This window comes from Micropterus salmoides, unplaced genomic scaffold (genome assembly GCF_014851395.1).
Source record: "Micropterus salmoides isolate LMB-PRFRI ecotype aquatic unplaced genomic scaffold, ASM1485139v1 Ms_hic_scaffold_21, whole genome shotgun sequence".
NCBI classification, from domain to species: domain Eukaryota; kingdom Metazoa; phylum Chordata; class Actinopteri; order Centrarchiformes; family Centrarchidae; genus Micropterus; species Micropterus salmoides.
In genome coordinates, this window is record NW_024041262.1 from 12,499,899 (window position 1) to 12,515,618 (window position 15,720).

A 15,720-nucleotide genomic window follows, 5' to 3' on the forward strand; every position below is an offset into this window, starting at 1 on the left:
ACAAAATGAACACGTTAATGATGCACAAATACTTAAACAAGTAGCAGCTTCTTGATAAATATGTATTTCTATATGCAAATATTTGCTTCATCTAAAAATATGGATTGTAGGTGAACATAATTTAGCTTTGGATATGTATTGTGAATTAGACCTTAATGGAAATGTGAGAAAATGGAAATGGAAAACACACTCTTTACTTTACTCCCCTTGTTTAACCAAGAAACATGATGACTTTTGTCCCACCCAGAAACCCGCCAACATCCTCCCCTTGAAGGAGCTCTTAATCTGCTGCAACAGTCTGATCTCCTTCCTGCCTTCGCACCCCTCGGCCTCCTTCACTTCTTCAATGGCATAAAAATTGAGGACACCAGCTGGATGATCAAGGTATACCCCGATGGTGGTTCACTGGGGAATATTCCAGATTTCGGTGGTAATGCTATTGAACCACACCTGGTAGTTGCATCCACCCCACCCAAGACCCCAGGAGTGTTCATTCTCTCCCAGCTCGCAGGGTCCGTCGCTTCCCCTCCTCCCTGCATCTTCATAGGCGACTCCGATGACCACCCATCCTGAGTATTTCACTTCCCAGTAAGCTCGGAAGCCCAATATTCCTTTTTTACAAAATACCTGAAAGTGAAAATAAGAGAGTGAAATTAATTGAGCATATAGGAAAAAAGAATTTTTCATCTGAATTTGTTGTTTAAAACCTACCTGGGGGACATGCTCATATCTCTCTGGTCTGTCCAGAACGGGACATGTGACATATGTGACGTCATGCGTGACACCTTAGATCCACCCTCTGTGATCCACAGCATCGTCTTGTCATCAAAGGAAAGGTTGATCTAGTCTGTGGAAAGATTTGCCACCATGAAAAAAAACTTTGGTAGAATAATGAGAGCAAATTTAAATGATCTTATATTTTAGAAGATCAGCTCTGCATGTTGGCTCAGGGATGTTGGGCTCGTAGTCTGGGATTTTTTCTGAGTGGCAAGAAAGGTTACACTGTTGGCAGCTGATTATAAGATGATATAATAACAAGCAAAAAGAGGCATTGTATTAAAAATTCAAACAAACATCCTCAGCGTGTTCACAGCTATATATAACTGTAAAAGTTATATATTTGAGTATCCACTCACCAGGTCTGCCTGTTGCAGGCGTGATTCTCTTATTGGGCGCACTGGTTGGCATCTTTATCGCTTCTTTCCGTGTTGAGGTTTCCTGAATGCTGGCATCTGTCAGCGGCGTGCTGCTGTGATGATGTAAACGGTTTCTTTATATACCCCCCAGGAAAGCGGGTATTAAATGTTTTGGGGGCCCCTGGGGCTCCCTAAGATAAATTCTGGTGATGGTATGTGGACATAATGAGATCACTAATGGGCATGCCACAAAGCCTGCCAAACCAGAATATTGAGGTTAGTGCGTACTGAATTTGTTTTTACAATTATACTGTCATCTCTTTGTAAACAAACACACATCTTGGAAATTGATACCCCTTCGGGAATATGGTCATCCTGTACAGAAAAAAAGGGGTTATGTAAGACTGGAAGAACAGAGCATAACGGCACCTTTTAGAAATGGTGATGGAGAGAAGAGAAACCTGGTTCAAGTGAGTTTCATTTGGAGATGAGTTCATCTCTGGTTATTCATGCACTTACAAAGGAGAGAACTTCAAGGTAAAGATATAATCCTTAAAAAGTTTTTATAATGTCCCTGATTTTCTCTGTCATGTCCTTTATTCTTTTCTTTATGCGGTAGATTTTGAATCCTTCATGTCTGTGTTCAGACACCACATAAATGTAAAATGTTCCCTTTACATATCAATATACAATAAAGTGTTCTGTGGGCATTCCCTGTGCTTGTAAAAGTTAATGAGTCGATTATAAGAACACATCAATGTTGATTGATTGGTTACATTGTCCCACAAAAGTAGTTAGATTCAGGTTTTTAGCCAAGTACATCACAATAAAAACATGAGAGGTGTCTTTCCATTTAGCAGTAATATATTGGTACACTTTTGTTCCCCATTAAGCACATTCAGTACAAAAAGATGTATGATATTCAGATCTATAGACTCTCTGAAAGTCATGACCTTGACCATCGAGATCAACCACTTAACAGGGTCACAGCTCAGTCTTTTGGCTGAGATCTGCAGTGCTTTGGAAGCCTGGTGCCTCTGCTTTATGATCCTCCTACTGGAAAACCGGAGGAACTCAGATGAGTACACATGCAAACCCGTTACCCACACTCTCCCCTCTCCTTTATTTTCAATAAACCCCACTGGGCCATTGGGGACAACATAGGTACTGGTATGTAGTGTTTAGTGTGTCAGTTCCACTGCATTAAGTGCCCCAGTCAATCATCTGCCTGGGCACGCAGGAACACAAGAAAGGTGAGACAGCCTTGACTAGAGGTTTGGCAGGATGCCTAAGCAGTAAACACCTCCAACACGCAGCCCGCAGTGGAGAGCATATCACAAGAAAGGGTTTACAGCCCGCACCATGCTCTTACTTTTAGCCCAGGCCATATGTGTTATGGCATTTGCAATTGTAAATGGTTGATGTGATAATGCAGGTCAAGAACCAAGGAACCTCCAGTCAAGGGATTTAAAGTCTGTATATTAGGATGGTATAGGCGTCTGTAAATGCCGATACTATCATGATGTGTGCAGACAAATATATACAATTCTAGAGATGTATGTTTTATTGTGAAGTAATTTTTTTAAAACGCCATTTAAGGTAAGAGCTTCTCTTTTATAGTGTATAATTTGTGTCCAAAGATTGTACTTGAATGTGATCACTTAATTAATACATTATTTCAGATGTTTTCTTTAGTTAATTTTAAGAATCGAAAAACTTCCTCTTTCGTGATACAGTATTTCTGTATAGTTAAGTTAAACCTATAATAAGACTTCATATGTACTTGACTTAATCCTTAGATATTTACACAGCTGTAACAATGAAAGTTTAAAAAAAAAAAGATAAATAGATTCACTTTAAAAAAAAGTTTTTTACATTTTAAATGTACATTGTAAGAACAGTAAATAACAATAAATGTTGCTGCAAGAGAAGTATTAATTATTTATCACATGTCACAATAATAATTCTTTTAATATAGAGTGTATGTTGTTTTTTTAAACTTTTGATTTATAAACATCTTCATACTTTAATATGTTATACATTTGCACCTGTTGGACCTCCTACTGCTTGATATCTAACACCAGGACATCTCCCATGCAGATTTAAATATTTGCAGCTGCATACTCAGAAATTTGTGTGTGTGTGTGTGTGTACACCAATCACCCCATTCACCATCAATGCATCAATGCTGTCACTGTGCAATGTGAAGAGATCAGTGGTAGCAATGTAGAAAGAGGGGGCGGGATTTACTTGGTACTAGCGGGTGTCCTACAGACATCGAAGCATCCATCAAACCTTTTTAAGGAAAAACATACATACACAGCTCCAATTACAAGCCTCTGTCCCCCCGAACCCCTTTCCTATTGGCAAGTTTTATCTCACTCTCATGTTCACGCCACCTGCCTGATTCCTTCATCTCTGTCCTGCATTAAAGGTATATAAGAGTGGCATTTAGCTGTCACACAGTGTTGCTAACAGATTCATCCTACTCAGAGAGACCAGTGACATCAAGCTGAGACAGGCTCATTGCCGGTATCAAGATGCCCACCACCACAAGAATCATTTCTGACAACCAAAAGTCAGATAAAGGTGAACTTTATTTTCTGCATTTTACATCCATCTATCATTTTTTAATGTGATGGTTTGCATCCTTTTCTATCAAATGAAACCACTAACCTGCAGCATATATTATGATTTACTGCATTTAATACAGATATCATTATCAGCAAAGCTTTAAATTAACTGATTTAATAACCTCAGCCTGTGTCTGCAGCAGTGAGGCTTTTTTTTATTATCCTCTGAGGCAGATCCTGAGTGAATGGGTCACTAGAGTTTATGTCTGTGTGGAAAGCGCAATATTTCACTGGCTGATTTCATGCTTGTCGTTATGAGGGGCGTATAATGGTTTTATTGCCTAGGAGCAAGGGTCTGCAAGTGTCAACATCATCTGCTTTAAAAAAGATTTAACATGCTGTATGTATTTAACGTGCTGTATAAACTGTATAATACCAGTCCTGAAAACAGATTGTAGCTGGAGTATTTGGTATAATTGAGTCTGGACTAATTGATGTTAGCCTCTTTTGACTGTATAACCGTGACAACAAGGAAAGCATGTAGACTCACATGAACCTGTAACATATCGTGCAGAGGAATAGAGTCTTACAACTAGTTTGCTGTTACTGTTTGCTTTTTAATGGTGGCAATCACAGCATCTTGACCTATATGAAATAGAATATTATAGAATTTCTTTTATTCTTCACACACTTAAATTTGACAACCTCACAATGGAAACAGATGCAGCGAGGAGTTAATCACCCATGATCAAAAACATTTGTTCAGATCCGATCACAATTCGACTAACAAGCCCTCTACAGATTGCCAAAATAGAGTTGAGGCTGATTTCAAACTTAATGTTTTGTATGGTGTCATGTTGAAATGAGGCCAAAACAAAGCAGTTATTTCCATCACCTCGTGCTACATCCAGACAGGTGGCCTAACATTCTGGCGTGGCCTCGCTCAGCCTCCAGTCAACAGAGAGATAAATATTAGCTCATTTAGACTTGACACGCATTCTGCATGAGGTGCAAAAATAACCGTTAGGTTTGAAAAATGCGAATAATGATGACAAGTAGATTTACATGTACTAGCAGACCACTCTCTGTCTCAACATTTAAGTAACATACAAAACCTAGTTGGCTTAACGGTCATGCATTTTGCTAATTTTTCTGCCATGATAAACTTAATGAATGTTCTGAGGTGATGTTGATGTGTGAATGAAATAGAGTAGTTTATTTTGGAGGTGGCTTGTTGATATAAATAAAACACAGAACTTATGTTAGTCGATGTTGACATCCTAATGCTGAGGGGATTAACTGTCTCCGCCTTTTGAGTTCCATCCTTGACAAAAAACTGGACACTGCATTCTTTCACATGACACCAAAGCATTGGTTACGAAACTGGCATTAGGGAGAAGCCTGTTATGTAACTACAATTTATCAATTATTACTTCAAGGACAGTTATGACACAATACTGCTGCCTGTACTCAACCTTAATTTGAAATCTAAATGCTGGCAGACTAATAATTTTCCGTCTGTATTACTATAAGCTCATTGTATTAAAGGGAGTCCCCTACATTGTTATATTTAGGGGTGAAGAACAAGGTGCATGCAGTATATTATCTTTACATATACAAATAATAAATACTAAATACTTTTGATTTGAGACCAGATTTAAAATGCATTTTATCACATTTTGGAAGAAATCTCCTGGTTGTTATTGTCCTCAATAAACAAGTGTTGGATCTACATCCCTGACATATCTGATCTGAGCAAGTGGCTCATGCCCCTCTTCCTAAATGATAAACTGCTCTGAGCTTCACGCTGCACTCCAGAATGACCGGAGCCAACCCTGCAGCGTGTGAGGTGTCTTGATCGTTCCAGCCACCTGGCATGAATAAGCCACTGGCTCCAGAAAGCATGCAGTTGCTAATGTAATGATCTGACAGAGGCAGATGGTTTTCTAAGTATACACCATTTTGCGGTGGCTCACTTCATCATCTGTTAAGGCACACCTGACACATACACACAGAATTTATAACAGCCAACTATGTTGATCTCTATATAGGTTGCTCTGATGAAAACAAATTTAAGTTTTTGTATCTTTTTCACAGAAAAAAAAGCAAAAGCTGGAAACACACTCACAGGTAGGCAGTGACCTCATTACAGGCTTTTAAAATGTTTTATGAACGCAGATCATCCTGCCACAGTTCCCCTGACCCTGGCTGATTCTTGACTGATGCTGTTATGTCACTCACTCCTCAGAGAAGATCCCAGCCTATGAGCCAAACCTCCCTGAACCAAAATCCAGAGCCGATCTCATAAATCGTAAGATTCTTTCTCTTGTACAAGTTTTTATCCTCATACAATTTGGTCCAAACATAATCTTTCATTAAACCGTCATTTCTTTCTGTTTATTCAGACTGGTTCAACCTTTCCTTGGATGACAAGACAGCCAATAAGATGCTGTGGATCACAGAGGGAGGTGCTAAAGTGGCCCGTATGACTGATGATGTCACTTGTCCCGTCTTGGATAGACCAGAGCGATATGAGTATGCTCCACAGGTATAGTATGATGATGTAATTAGATTATTTGGGTCTGAAATTATCATATTTAAATTATATTTTCTCTTGATTCACCATATTGTGCACGCCATTATGGTGTAAAATGAGCTGAGAGTACCATGAACTTGTCATCACCATGCCATAGCACAGTGGAGTTTGATGTGACTGTAAAATACAGCCAGAGGGCTGTCCCCTGTGTTTATTTAAATCCTGAGCCAACGGGTTTGGCATTGCAAACCGGAGAAAGCGAGGCTGCTCTACATTCTCCGGAGTAGCAGCTATAATAAATCACAGGTTAAGTTAGAGTGCCTCTAAATTACACTCATTCTCACCCACATTCCTGAAGGTTCTCTGCAAAGAAGGCATCCTGGGCTTCCGAGGCTACTGGGAGGTGGAGTTTTCAGGGTGGGTCGTGGTCGGGGTAGCATATGAACGAGCGGGAAGGAGGAACAGTGATGGATCCTGCGGCCTGGGAGAGAACGAGGAGTCCTGGGGTCTTGGCTGGAGTGGTTCCAGCTATCATGCCTGGCACAACAGCCAAAATATAGAGATCTTGGGGATTCCCAAGAGCTCCACAATTGGTGTATACCTTGACCAGCCTGCTGGAGTCCTCAATTTCTATGCTGTGGAGGAGGTGAAGGAGGGAGGGGAGAGCACAGGAGGAAAGGAGGTTCAATTTCTGCAGCAGTTTAAGAGCTCCTTTAATGAGAAAATGATACCAGGTTTCTGGGTGGGGACACAGTCACACTGTTTGATCATAAAGAAGGAGGAATAAAGGACTGAATCAACATTATAAAATCACATGTACAAGTCAGTGATCATGACCTGGTCTCTGAGGCAGATATAACCGACATAGGTTAGTACATTTCAATAAAGGGAACAAAGTATAAACAGGTAGGCGTTTAGCTGGGATTCATCTTTCCTGAAACCATCGGACCACTCAAGGTTTATACTGATATATTTGTATGTATTTTTATTCCTCCGTTGTTTGCTAAGAATGTATAGGGTACATAGGGCTGGACAATATGGCCATTTTCATATCTTTCAATAATATCACAATAAGTATGAAATTGTTATTTCTTTTGAGTTTAAAGGCTGATTTCTGCTCCTGATTTAAAGTTGAAGAAACCTGACAGTTAATTGTAGTTTAAACTCTTCTTTATGTTCAACATTTGATGCCAAACTTTCAAAACAATTACGATAAAATCTTTGTTATGCATAAAATATGCGTATGTATAATTCAAGTGAAAAAAAAAAAAATTTGAATATTAATTGAAAATGTATTATATTGATATTGAAAAAAAATATATCGTGATAATTATTGTTATTGTTTTATTGTCCAGCCCTAGGGGTTACACACTTTGGTATGAATGTATGTAGAATGTAAATATGCAAAAGTTTAAATAAATAATAAAACACTGAGAAATATTTCATCCTGTTTTTTTCATCTAAATATTAACATAAAAGAATGAAAGGAAAAGTATCTAAATGCTGCACTGAATGAAAGCCTTCATCAGTTGACATATAAAGTATACTGATAACAAACTAAACAAGTGTCTGTTTGACTTACAGCAGTACATACTACCGTCATGGTGTAATACTGTAAGACAAAAACAAACACACTAACCTCCACACTAAGCTGGTTTCTTTGCATCTATATAGTTGCCAAGCAATTTATTAGTAATTTGCATTTGTTTTTAACTAGAAGGAAAATGCGAGAGATGCTGCAATAACAGTAATCCTATTTATTGCTCTCTTCTATTTAAACAAACACTGACGCTCTCACTTCGGTTTTCACATACAGTCTTAGCCGGTGATTCAATTAAAAATAGATGGATTATGTGGACCATAGACCATCTGTCACATAGTTTAATATCTTTGACCAGTTTGACTGAGATGTCTCAGTGTATGTATTTCTGCTTCCGCCCCTACCCCCCGTGTTGACAAGATCAGTTTCTGAATGTTACTTTAAGTCATGTTTGAATCCATCTTCTTGCTTTTCTAAAGACCTTCCTAAAGTTTAGGGGTGTCAAATGTCAGTGCTAGCTTCACTTACATCTATATGTCAAGTCAAGCGCATACACCCCCTTCTGGGCACCCATTCCACTGACCTCAACACCTCTTGCATACACTCCTAACACCCCCCTGTCTCATTCTCACTGAGTGTATATGAGGCAAATGGAAGGTGAAGACTTCGCACTTTTACTTAAAATATTTTTGAAGACTCTGGACCTGGACTATTAGTACACCCTCAAGATGCCAAATAGATCCAATTCAACATCAATGCTCTCCGACACCAGCAAACCAGGTACAACAATGTAAAACCATTCTATTAACGTAAAACAAATGGGTAAATTATTTCTTTGCTGAGGCAGTTACTAACTCCGAGTAGTTTAGAGTCTAGACTTTAAGAAAGATGACTTTATATTTAGAGTGTGATGCTGAACTTTCATATAACATCATTGCCTCTGCCTGCTCTTAGATACCACTTAGATGGCGGTAGTCTGTCTTGTCAAACACTGTATTTTGGATTTGTTTGCTCACACTTAAGTGTGAGTGTGTATAAAAAGGACCTTTTAAAAAAGTACATGTTGTACCTTTTAACATAATTAGTTTAAAAAGTTTTTTTCCCCATAGAATAGATGTATAGTATAATAGTTTGTAAAGTATCAATTAAGTAGAATCGGCCATGACACGGCATGACAGCAGAACCTTTTTAGAATAAAACACTGACTGTAAATTGTTAAACAACGTGTGTGATCACACATTTGTCAAACAAAATTAATATTGGAAATGCATGGCATGATACAATTTGTATTACTTCTCCTGCTATTAGACGTGTCATTGTCGTGTGTCATTTCTTGACATGAGGGCTTTTCTCACTCACAGTTAGTCCCAAAGGTTTAACTTACATTCATGTCAGAATCGTTAGAGGGTTGTGTCATGCGTTTGTCTGGAAAATAACTCTTCACATCCTTGCAGTTTAACCTGTGTCTTTGAACTTTCAAGGGAAGAAAATAAAATCCAATAAGAATGAGAAGACAAATGCAGGTAATGGGCTCGATGCACGCTTCAGTCTACTCTTACACTTTAAGTAGTGAGCACAAGTGAGTTTGTATTTAAGCCTTTTATTCCTCTCCTTACAGAAAAAGATTCTGTTTATGTGCAAAACATCCCAGAGCCAACAAGCAGAGCTGAGCTTGTAACATGTATGAGCAGATCTTTTTTTCTCCAATAATATAATGTTCAGCAACATTTTCAGGACATATTTAAAAACTAGACTTGCTTGTTTTTCTCCTGTAGATTGGATAAATTTGTCCTTGGACGATAAGACTGCCAACAAGATGTTGTGGATTTCTGACAGCGGGTCTAAGGTGTGTCGTAGAACTAAGGAGGTTTGTCCTGTCCTGGATAGACCAGAGAGATATGAGTACTCTCCACAGGTAAGAAAATACACACAAATACAGTTTCAGGCTATCAGGTAAAGAAACAAATGTTGTTGTTTTTTTTCATTTTTCTTCCTTTTTTAATTTCTTCAAAGGTGGTGTGCAAAGAGCGTATTTGGAACATGAGGGCTTACTGGGAGGTGGAGTTCTCAGGTTGGGTGGTAATTGGAGCCACTTATGAAGGAGCAGGCAGGAGAGCCCATTCTGGCCCGAGTGGCCTTGGAGAAAATGAGGAGTCCTGGGGTCTGTGTTGGGCAGGAACGTGTTACCAGATCTGGTACAACGGTATAAACAAAGACATAAACGATTTCCCATATTGTTCCACAATTGGAGTTTACATCGACCAGCCTGCAGGGATTATGAACTTTTATGTTGTAAATGGTGAGGGTGCAGAGAGGGAGGTTAAGCTGTTGCACACAGTTAAGGCTACAATTGAGAAAAAGATTCTCCCAGGTTTCTGGATGGGAATGCAATCCTCATGCACAATACTGAAGAGACCAGAATGAATCACTAAAGTGAAAACCCATCAAATCTGTGTCGATGATGCTACAGTCAGGTTTTGACACTTAATAATGTTTTATTTACATATTCCTGTAATTCTTCATCAGTTCTATTCTGTTTGTGGAAGAAAACATTTATTGTTATTAAACATCTCAAGTTGTTTTGAGAAATGTTTTTTCATTTTTGCATACTTTGCTGTCTGATACTGTATGTATATTTATGAACTCATGACATGATGTGGTGTCTAGTGACTTCATGAAATCTGAAATAAAAAATGTATTACTATAAATGAATGCTTAATTACTTTAAAATCTAAATCTTCTCCTTCCTTTTTGTGTTTGTGTGTGTGATTAAATTTTGTCATATTTTAAATTTAGCATCTCTGTGACATTGCAGAAGTCATAACTAACTTTGTCACAGAAATGAAAGCAACAAAACCCACTGAATTTCATGCTTATTTCCAACAGATAAACTAAATATAAAAATAAAATTTGTGCTTGACCTCATTTCTATCAACACACCCTAATGGATGAAAGCCAGTTGCACACACACTGTAAAGTGCTCACTGCATCGATGGATTTGGTTGCGTAACGAAAAGTGAGAGAGAGGAGTGGGAAACGCTCCCCTCTGGGTCACTTTGATATGTGAGAGGCTCCAGCCAGAAGATCACTTTCCTACTTTGACAGTTGGACCTCAACTCCTGCCGCCTTCACACCTAAAGCATGATCTTCACGGGGGTACTAAAAGTGGGGCACACCGACAGAACATTCACACTCCTGGAGGCCCAATGCATCACGTAACCTCATTTAACAAGCACTAAGAAGAGCCCTAGTGAGAGACTACACGCACGATCCATGCCAGTATTACATACACTGTAACTGCTGTCATTTCTCTTACATACAATGAAGGTCATGTGTGGCTGAGACAACTTGGGACGAGGTATGCAAACATGCATAAAGACATATTAACCCTTAGGTGTATCAGTCACACTCATAGACTGTAGGTCATGCTACTTAGCTACAATACAACTTTACAACAAGGAAAAAGGACATCCACAGCTACAGTAATGTTAGCTAGCAATCCAATGTTACCTACTGTATAAAGTAGAGTCATATTTACTTGTAATCAAATTGTAAATGATTTGTAAAATAGCTACACCGTAGTTTTTTAAGTTTAGAATATAAAACACCTACATCCAATGTAAAATCGTCTTTTTGTGTTCAGTAATGTGTATAAGTGGTGATGTGAATCAGAGTTGAGATGTGGACGAAAGTACCACATCCGATACATTTACAGAGGAAAAGCATACAGGTCATTTTAAAACAAAAATTGGGTAATAATACAAAAAAGTTCATTTTCACATAAAGTAAATGAGACACACAGACAAATTTGAAGGAAAAAAGATTTTGAGGAATAAACAAATTGAAGATGTACATGAGATAATAAACCCCTATTCATCTAGGGGTTTAAAAAGCAAGTTCTTTTTTTAAGCCAAGTTCATTTTAATAACATATGGAAGATATTTGAGACCCAATGTAGCAATTCTGTTGGGTGCAAATTTCCAATGCCATACTTTTCATTCATTTTATTCATTTAGGTGATGCTTTTATCCAACAAGTTTTAACCCGGGTCTCTCATACCAAAGGCATAGGCTTATCCATAGCACCATCGCCACCCCTTAAACATAAATAAACTTAAACGTACATAAAACACACTACATTCAAAATAATATATTAACAAATCTTTGTTTCACTAACGATAAAATAAACAAAAACATAGTTACTTAAATGCATGTGTATATATAACTGCCGAGGCACTCCTGCAATCATAGACATCAAAGTGTGATTTATGCAGTATGGTTATGAGCATAAGTGAGAATTTACGGTCAGTGAGCTCGACAGTTAACCCTACATGACGGGTACAAACATCCATCGTAGCCGAAAGAAAACACAACTGGAGACCAAGATCCAAGAATAATCACACCCAGAGCGCCACCACCCTGCATATTTGTATCTGGAAGTGATGTATCTGGATGAACTTATGCTAGGCATGTGAGTGAGTGGTAACTCTTAGCTCGTGTCATGGTAAAGTGGTTTAAGCTATATAAGTGTCACATTTAGCATGACACATTTTTTTTGGGAGGGGGGGGCACTTAAAATAAAATGTTTTACAGCCAAACAGTCATTTATTTCTTTCTGATGAAGTTTGATTGTGAAAGAAATAAATTGTCAAGTGTAATTTAATATAAAAATTAATTTTTCTCTTTTGTCCTCATGTCACTGTTCTCACTGCTTCATGTGAACACTTGTCCAGCAGCTTGATGAGTTGCACTCAGTAGCAGGTTCTAAATTACATCTTCTCAATGTGCTCCAGTGATATAATTTCCATCTGGTCCAACACCACCCTATTGATGATATGCATCACTCATTTCTTCTGACACTATTGGTCCCGGCAGATTTACTGTCAAGTGGCCATTGGCCCGGGTTCAAACTGTCTAAAATGGCCTGGTGGGAGCATCAATTACATGTTGCTCACTCTCTCTCTCTCTCTCTCTCTCTCTCTCTCTCTCTCTCTCTTACCACCTGTGTATGTATGTACAGAACACACACCACATATATACACATGCACGTTCATCTTCACTGTGTCTGTTGTTTGTCCTGCACATAGTTATAATAGACATATACTGTGTCTGGGATATGTGGTGATCATGTAGCCCATACAGGATACTGGGTTAAGGTCTGTTTATGGTTTACTGGTGGAGCGTTTTTCATCCAGGACATCACCAGTATAACTTATAACTGGTTTCATTGAAAGTAGTGAACCACAACTTGCAAATTATTCTTAGTTGTTAGACAAAATGCTGTCAAACCCTCAAATATGAAACCACAAATAACTAAGCAAATTGGTAAACTCTACTAAACATTAAGTGGCTCAAATCCTGTTCTGTGTGTAATAGTTTAAATACAACAAACCATTTGGTAATTAGGCCATAGGTGTGATCTCAAATATAATCTCTATTATGTTGATTCATGATATGATTTGTTACATTTAACTCCCACCAAAAATCAGAAATTTTACACAACAAACACTACTGGTGTAAACACGTGGTATGTTTAAAACCATCAGAACAACTTAAAAATTTGTGTTTAGGTGTTTGATGCTAGTAATTGTACAAAAAAACTGACGATAAAAGCCATGTTGTATTTACTTTTGATACTTTAGAAACATTTTCTTATAATACTTATGTAACATATTTAGCCCAGGATCTGAATATTCCGGTCTTTCTAATAGTCTTTCTGGGCTGTTTGTTCACCTGCGAACCAACATGTTTGTTCAGTGGTGTTCTTCATTGCCGAAGACAACAGCATCATCTTCTGTATACTGTAAGTGACAAGCTAAGTTACAAGCCAAGAATGTTCGCACTGGCTTCTGTATACATATTTTACTATAACATAGCCATCTTATGACATCCCAAAACCGCTCTGTGTATTTTAGCCACATATAATATATAATACTTGTTTATTTGAATTGTTTTAGTTAACTGTCAGGAGAAACTGTATGTGACATTCACAGTTATTAAACAGCTCCACCTGCTGGGATGTTTGTACACAACAAAAGGCAAATATTGAATACACAATGTAGAATGTCTGCATGCTGAAATGGATTTCACTAATATGCTTCCCTTTATGTATGTTGGATTTAGAAAACAATAAAATAAAAACCATAAATGTATTACAGGATGAAGACAGATCATACTAATGTTAAATTTCCAGTAATGATGAATTATGCTTTTCTTGAATGTTAAAATAAAACATACATATTGTGACTTTCTCTTACATCAAATTATATATTTTTTTACTAACCTACTAATTTGTACAGATCTAACTAATCTTAATATTGTCACATCTAGGCTATATCAAAATAATTATACTGAACAACTTTAATATGCTACTTAATTTATCATCAATAAACCGTGTTGTAGACTGAAGATTAAAAGCTAAATAAAAGATTAAAACATTATGATTTGGAACTGAACACAAAGTGTGTTGTGTAGAATGAAAATTAGAAAGAAGTTAGCTGCATTTGTTGTACAAATTGTCTGGTTCTTCCGATTGTACGCAGACCATTTGTTTGCTAGTTTGTAGAATGAGGACACTTGTCTCCAAATTGTTCTATATCAAATAGATAATTAAGACATCCTATTAATAAACAGGCCCGCGACCCTGTACGCAGGATAAGCGGTTGACGATGGATGGATGGATATCTACATATAACATTTTCCATGTTAGTTTTTAATTCATAATGTCACTTTTTAAAACAGTGGAGTTGTCACCAGTCACCGCCCCTCACCTCTCAGCCAATCACAGGCCCCCTGCCTCTAGCAGGGCTCAACAACTGCTGCCAAGTTTTGACCAGTTAGCTTCTGCTAGCAAGATCAACAACAATGTCATCTTAATTCTGAATCAGCCACCTAGCTGCTGCTGCAAATAAACACAGTGCCTAGACACAGTACCAGTAGCAGCACTGCATATACTACCTACGTAGCCATCTAACTAGCTAGGATGGCTTATAGCTTTGATTATTACATGGCATCAATGTAAGGAGCCAGTGTTAACAGCAAACCCTTGGACAGTGGTGTGATTCCAGATAATAAAAAGACATACTTTCTTATTAGTTCCTCTAGCCAATAGCAGCCCAGCTCTAGATGGCAAGCCAGTTTGTTTCATTTAAAGATGTCACTTTATTTATTCGTATAATTATTTATTTCAAAATCTCCTATCAATTTATTTCATATTGAACACTTTGGGGCTCCACATATTTCGGGTCAATGTGGACATGCTGTGTTTTGGAACCAGTTAGCAGTCTTTGTCAAGAACAACATTTCCCATGAGCCCTGAAACCACTGTTCCTGCTTCCTGAATGAGATCACCCCACAGGTTGTTGATTGTGTAACAGGAGATGATAAGTAGCCATGCAGCTGTCAGTCAACAGGACTCATTTTGAAGAATGCTAAAAGGGAGGGGTCCAAAATATCTGGAGGCAGACCGATTCATTGCCTGTGAGAACAGGACATCCTGGGCATCTGAGGTCATGACCTTCCTGGTCAAAACCAAATAGCCTGAACATATGAGGTACTAATTATAAGATGGCATAATTACTATTTGAGTGTTGAACAATGGTTTGAGTGTTCTGTGCCATACTTATGTGTCGAGGTTGCAGGTGTTTTTCAGGAGCATGTCTACACAAAGCACTGGGTGTTTTTCACCACTTTATTCATGAAGTTAAAAATGGTGCCATAACCAGCCAGGCCTTTAGGCAGCTTTCCTCTGAGAGTAATTTTAGACTTGACTTTTGTCCTATCTGCTTGTTCTCATCATAGCTCTTAAAGTGCCTTTGATATCTTCCTCTTGTACAGCAATAACGCCAGCTCTCCTGAGGCATCTGTCGTGGCCCGCTGCAGAGTATCGGCTTTCACTTTTCCTTTGAGTGCTTTTCTTTCTGTCTATATATATTTT

General features: G+C 38.1%; 2 protein-coding genes across 2 annotated transcripts; both read left to right on the forward strand.

Moving 5' to 3' along the window:
- Positions 1 to 3,676: 3,676 nt before the first annotated feature.
- On the forward strand, positions 3,677 to 7,547 carry LOC119916507 (stonustoxin subunit beta-like). The gene is made up of 4 exons (XM_038736549.1): positions 3,677 to 3,725; positions 5,958 to 6,020; positions 6,115 to 6,257; positions 6,604 to 7,547. Exons 1-4 carry the CDS (start codon positions 3,677 to 3,679, stop codon positions 7,030 to 7,032), a joined length of 684 nt encoding a protein of 227 aa, XP_038592477.1. The 3' UTR covers positions 7,033 to 7,547.
- A 966-nt stretch (positions 7,548 to 8,513) lies between these two features.
- On the forward strand, positions 8,514 to 10,209 carry LOC119916509 (tripartite motif-containing protein 16-like protein). Its single transcript, XM_038736550.1, has 4 exons — positions 8,514 to 8,565; positions 9,404 to 9,466; positions 9,561 to 9,700; positions 9,799 to 10,209. Exons 1-4 carry the CDS (start codon positions 8,514 to 8,516, stop codon positions 10,207 to 10,209), a joined length of 666 nt encoding a protein of 221 aa, XP_038592478.1.
- Positions 10,210 to 15,720: the final 5,511 nt, after the last annotated feature.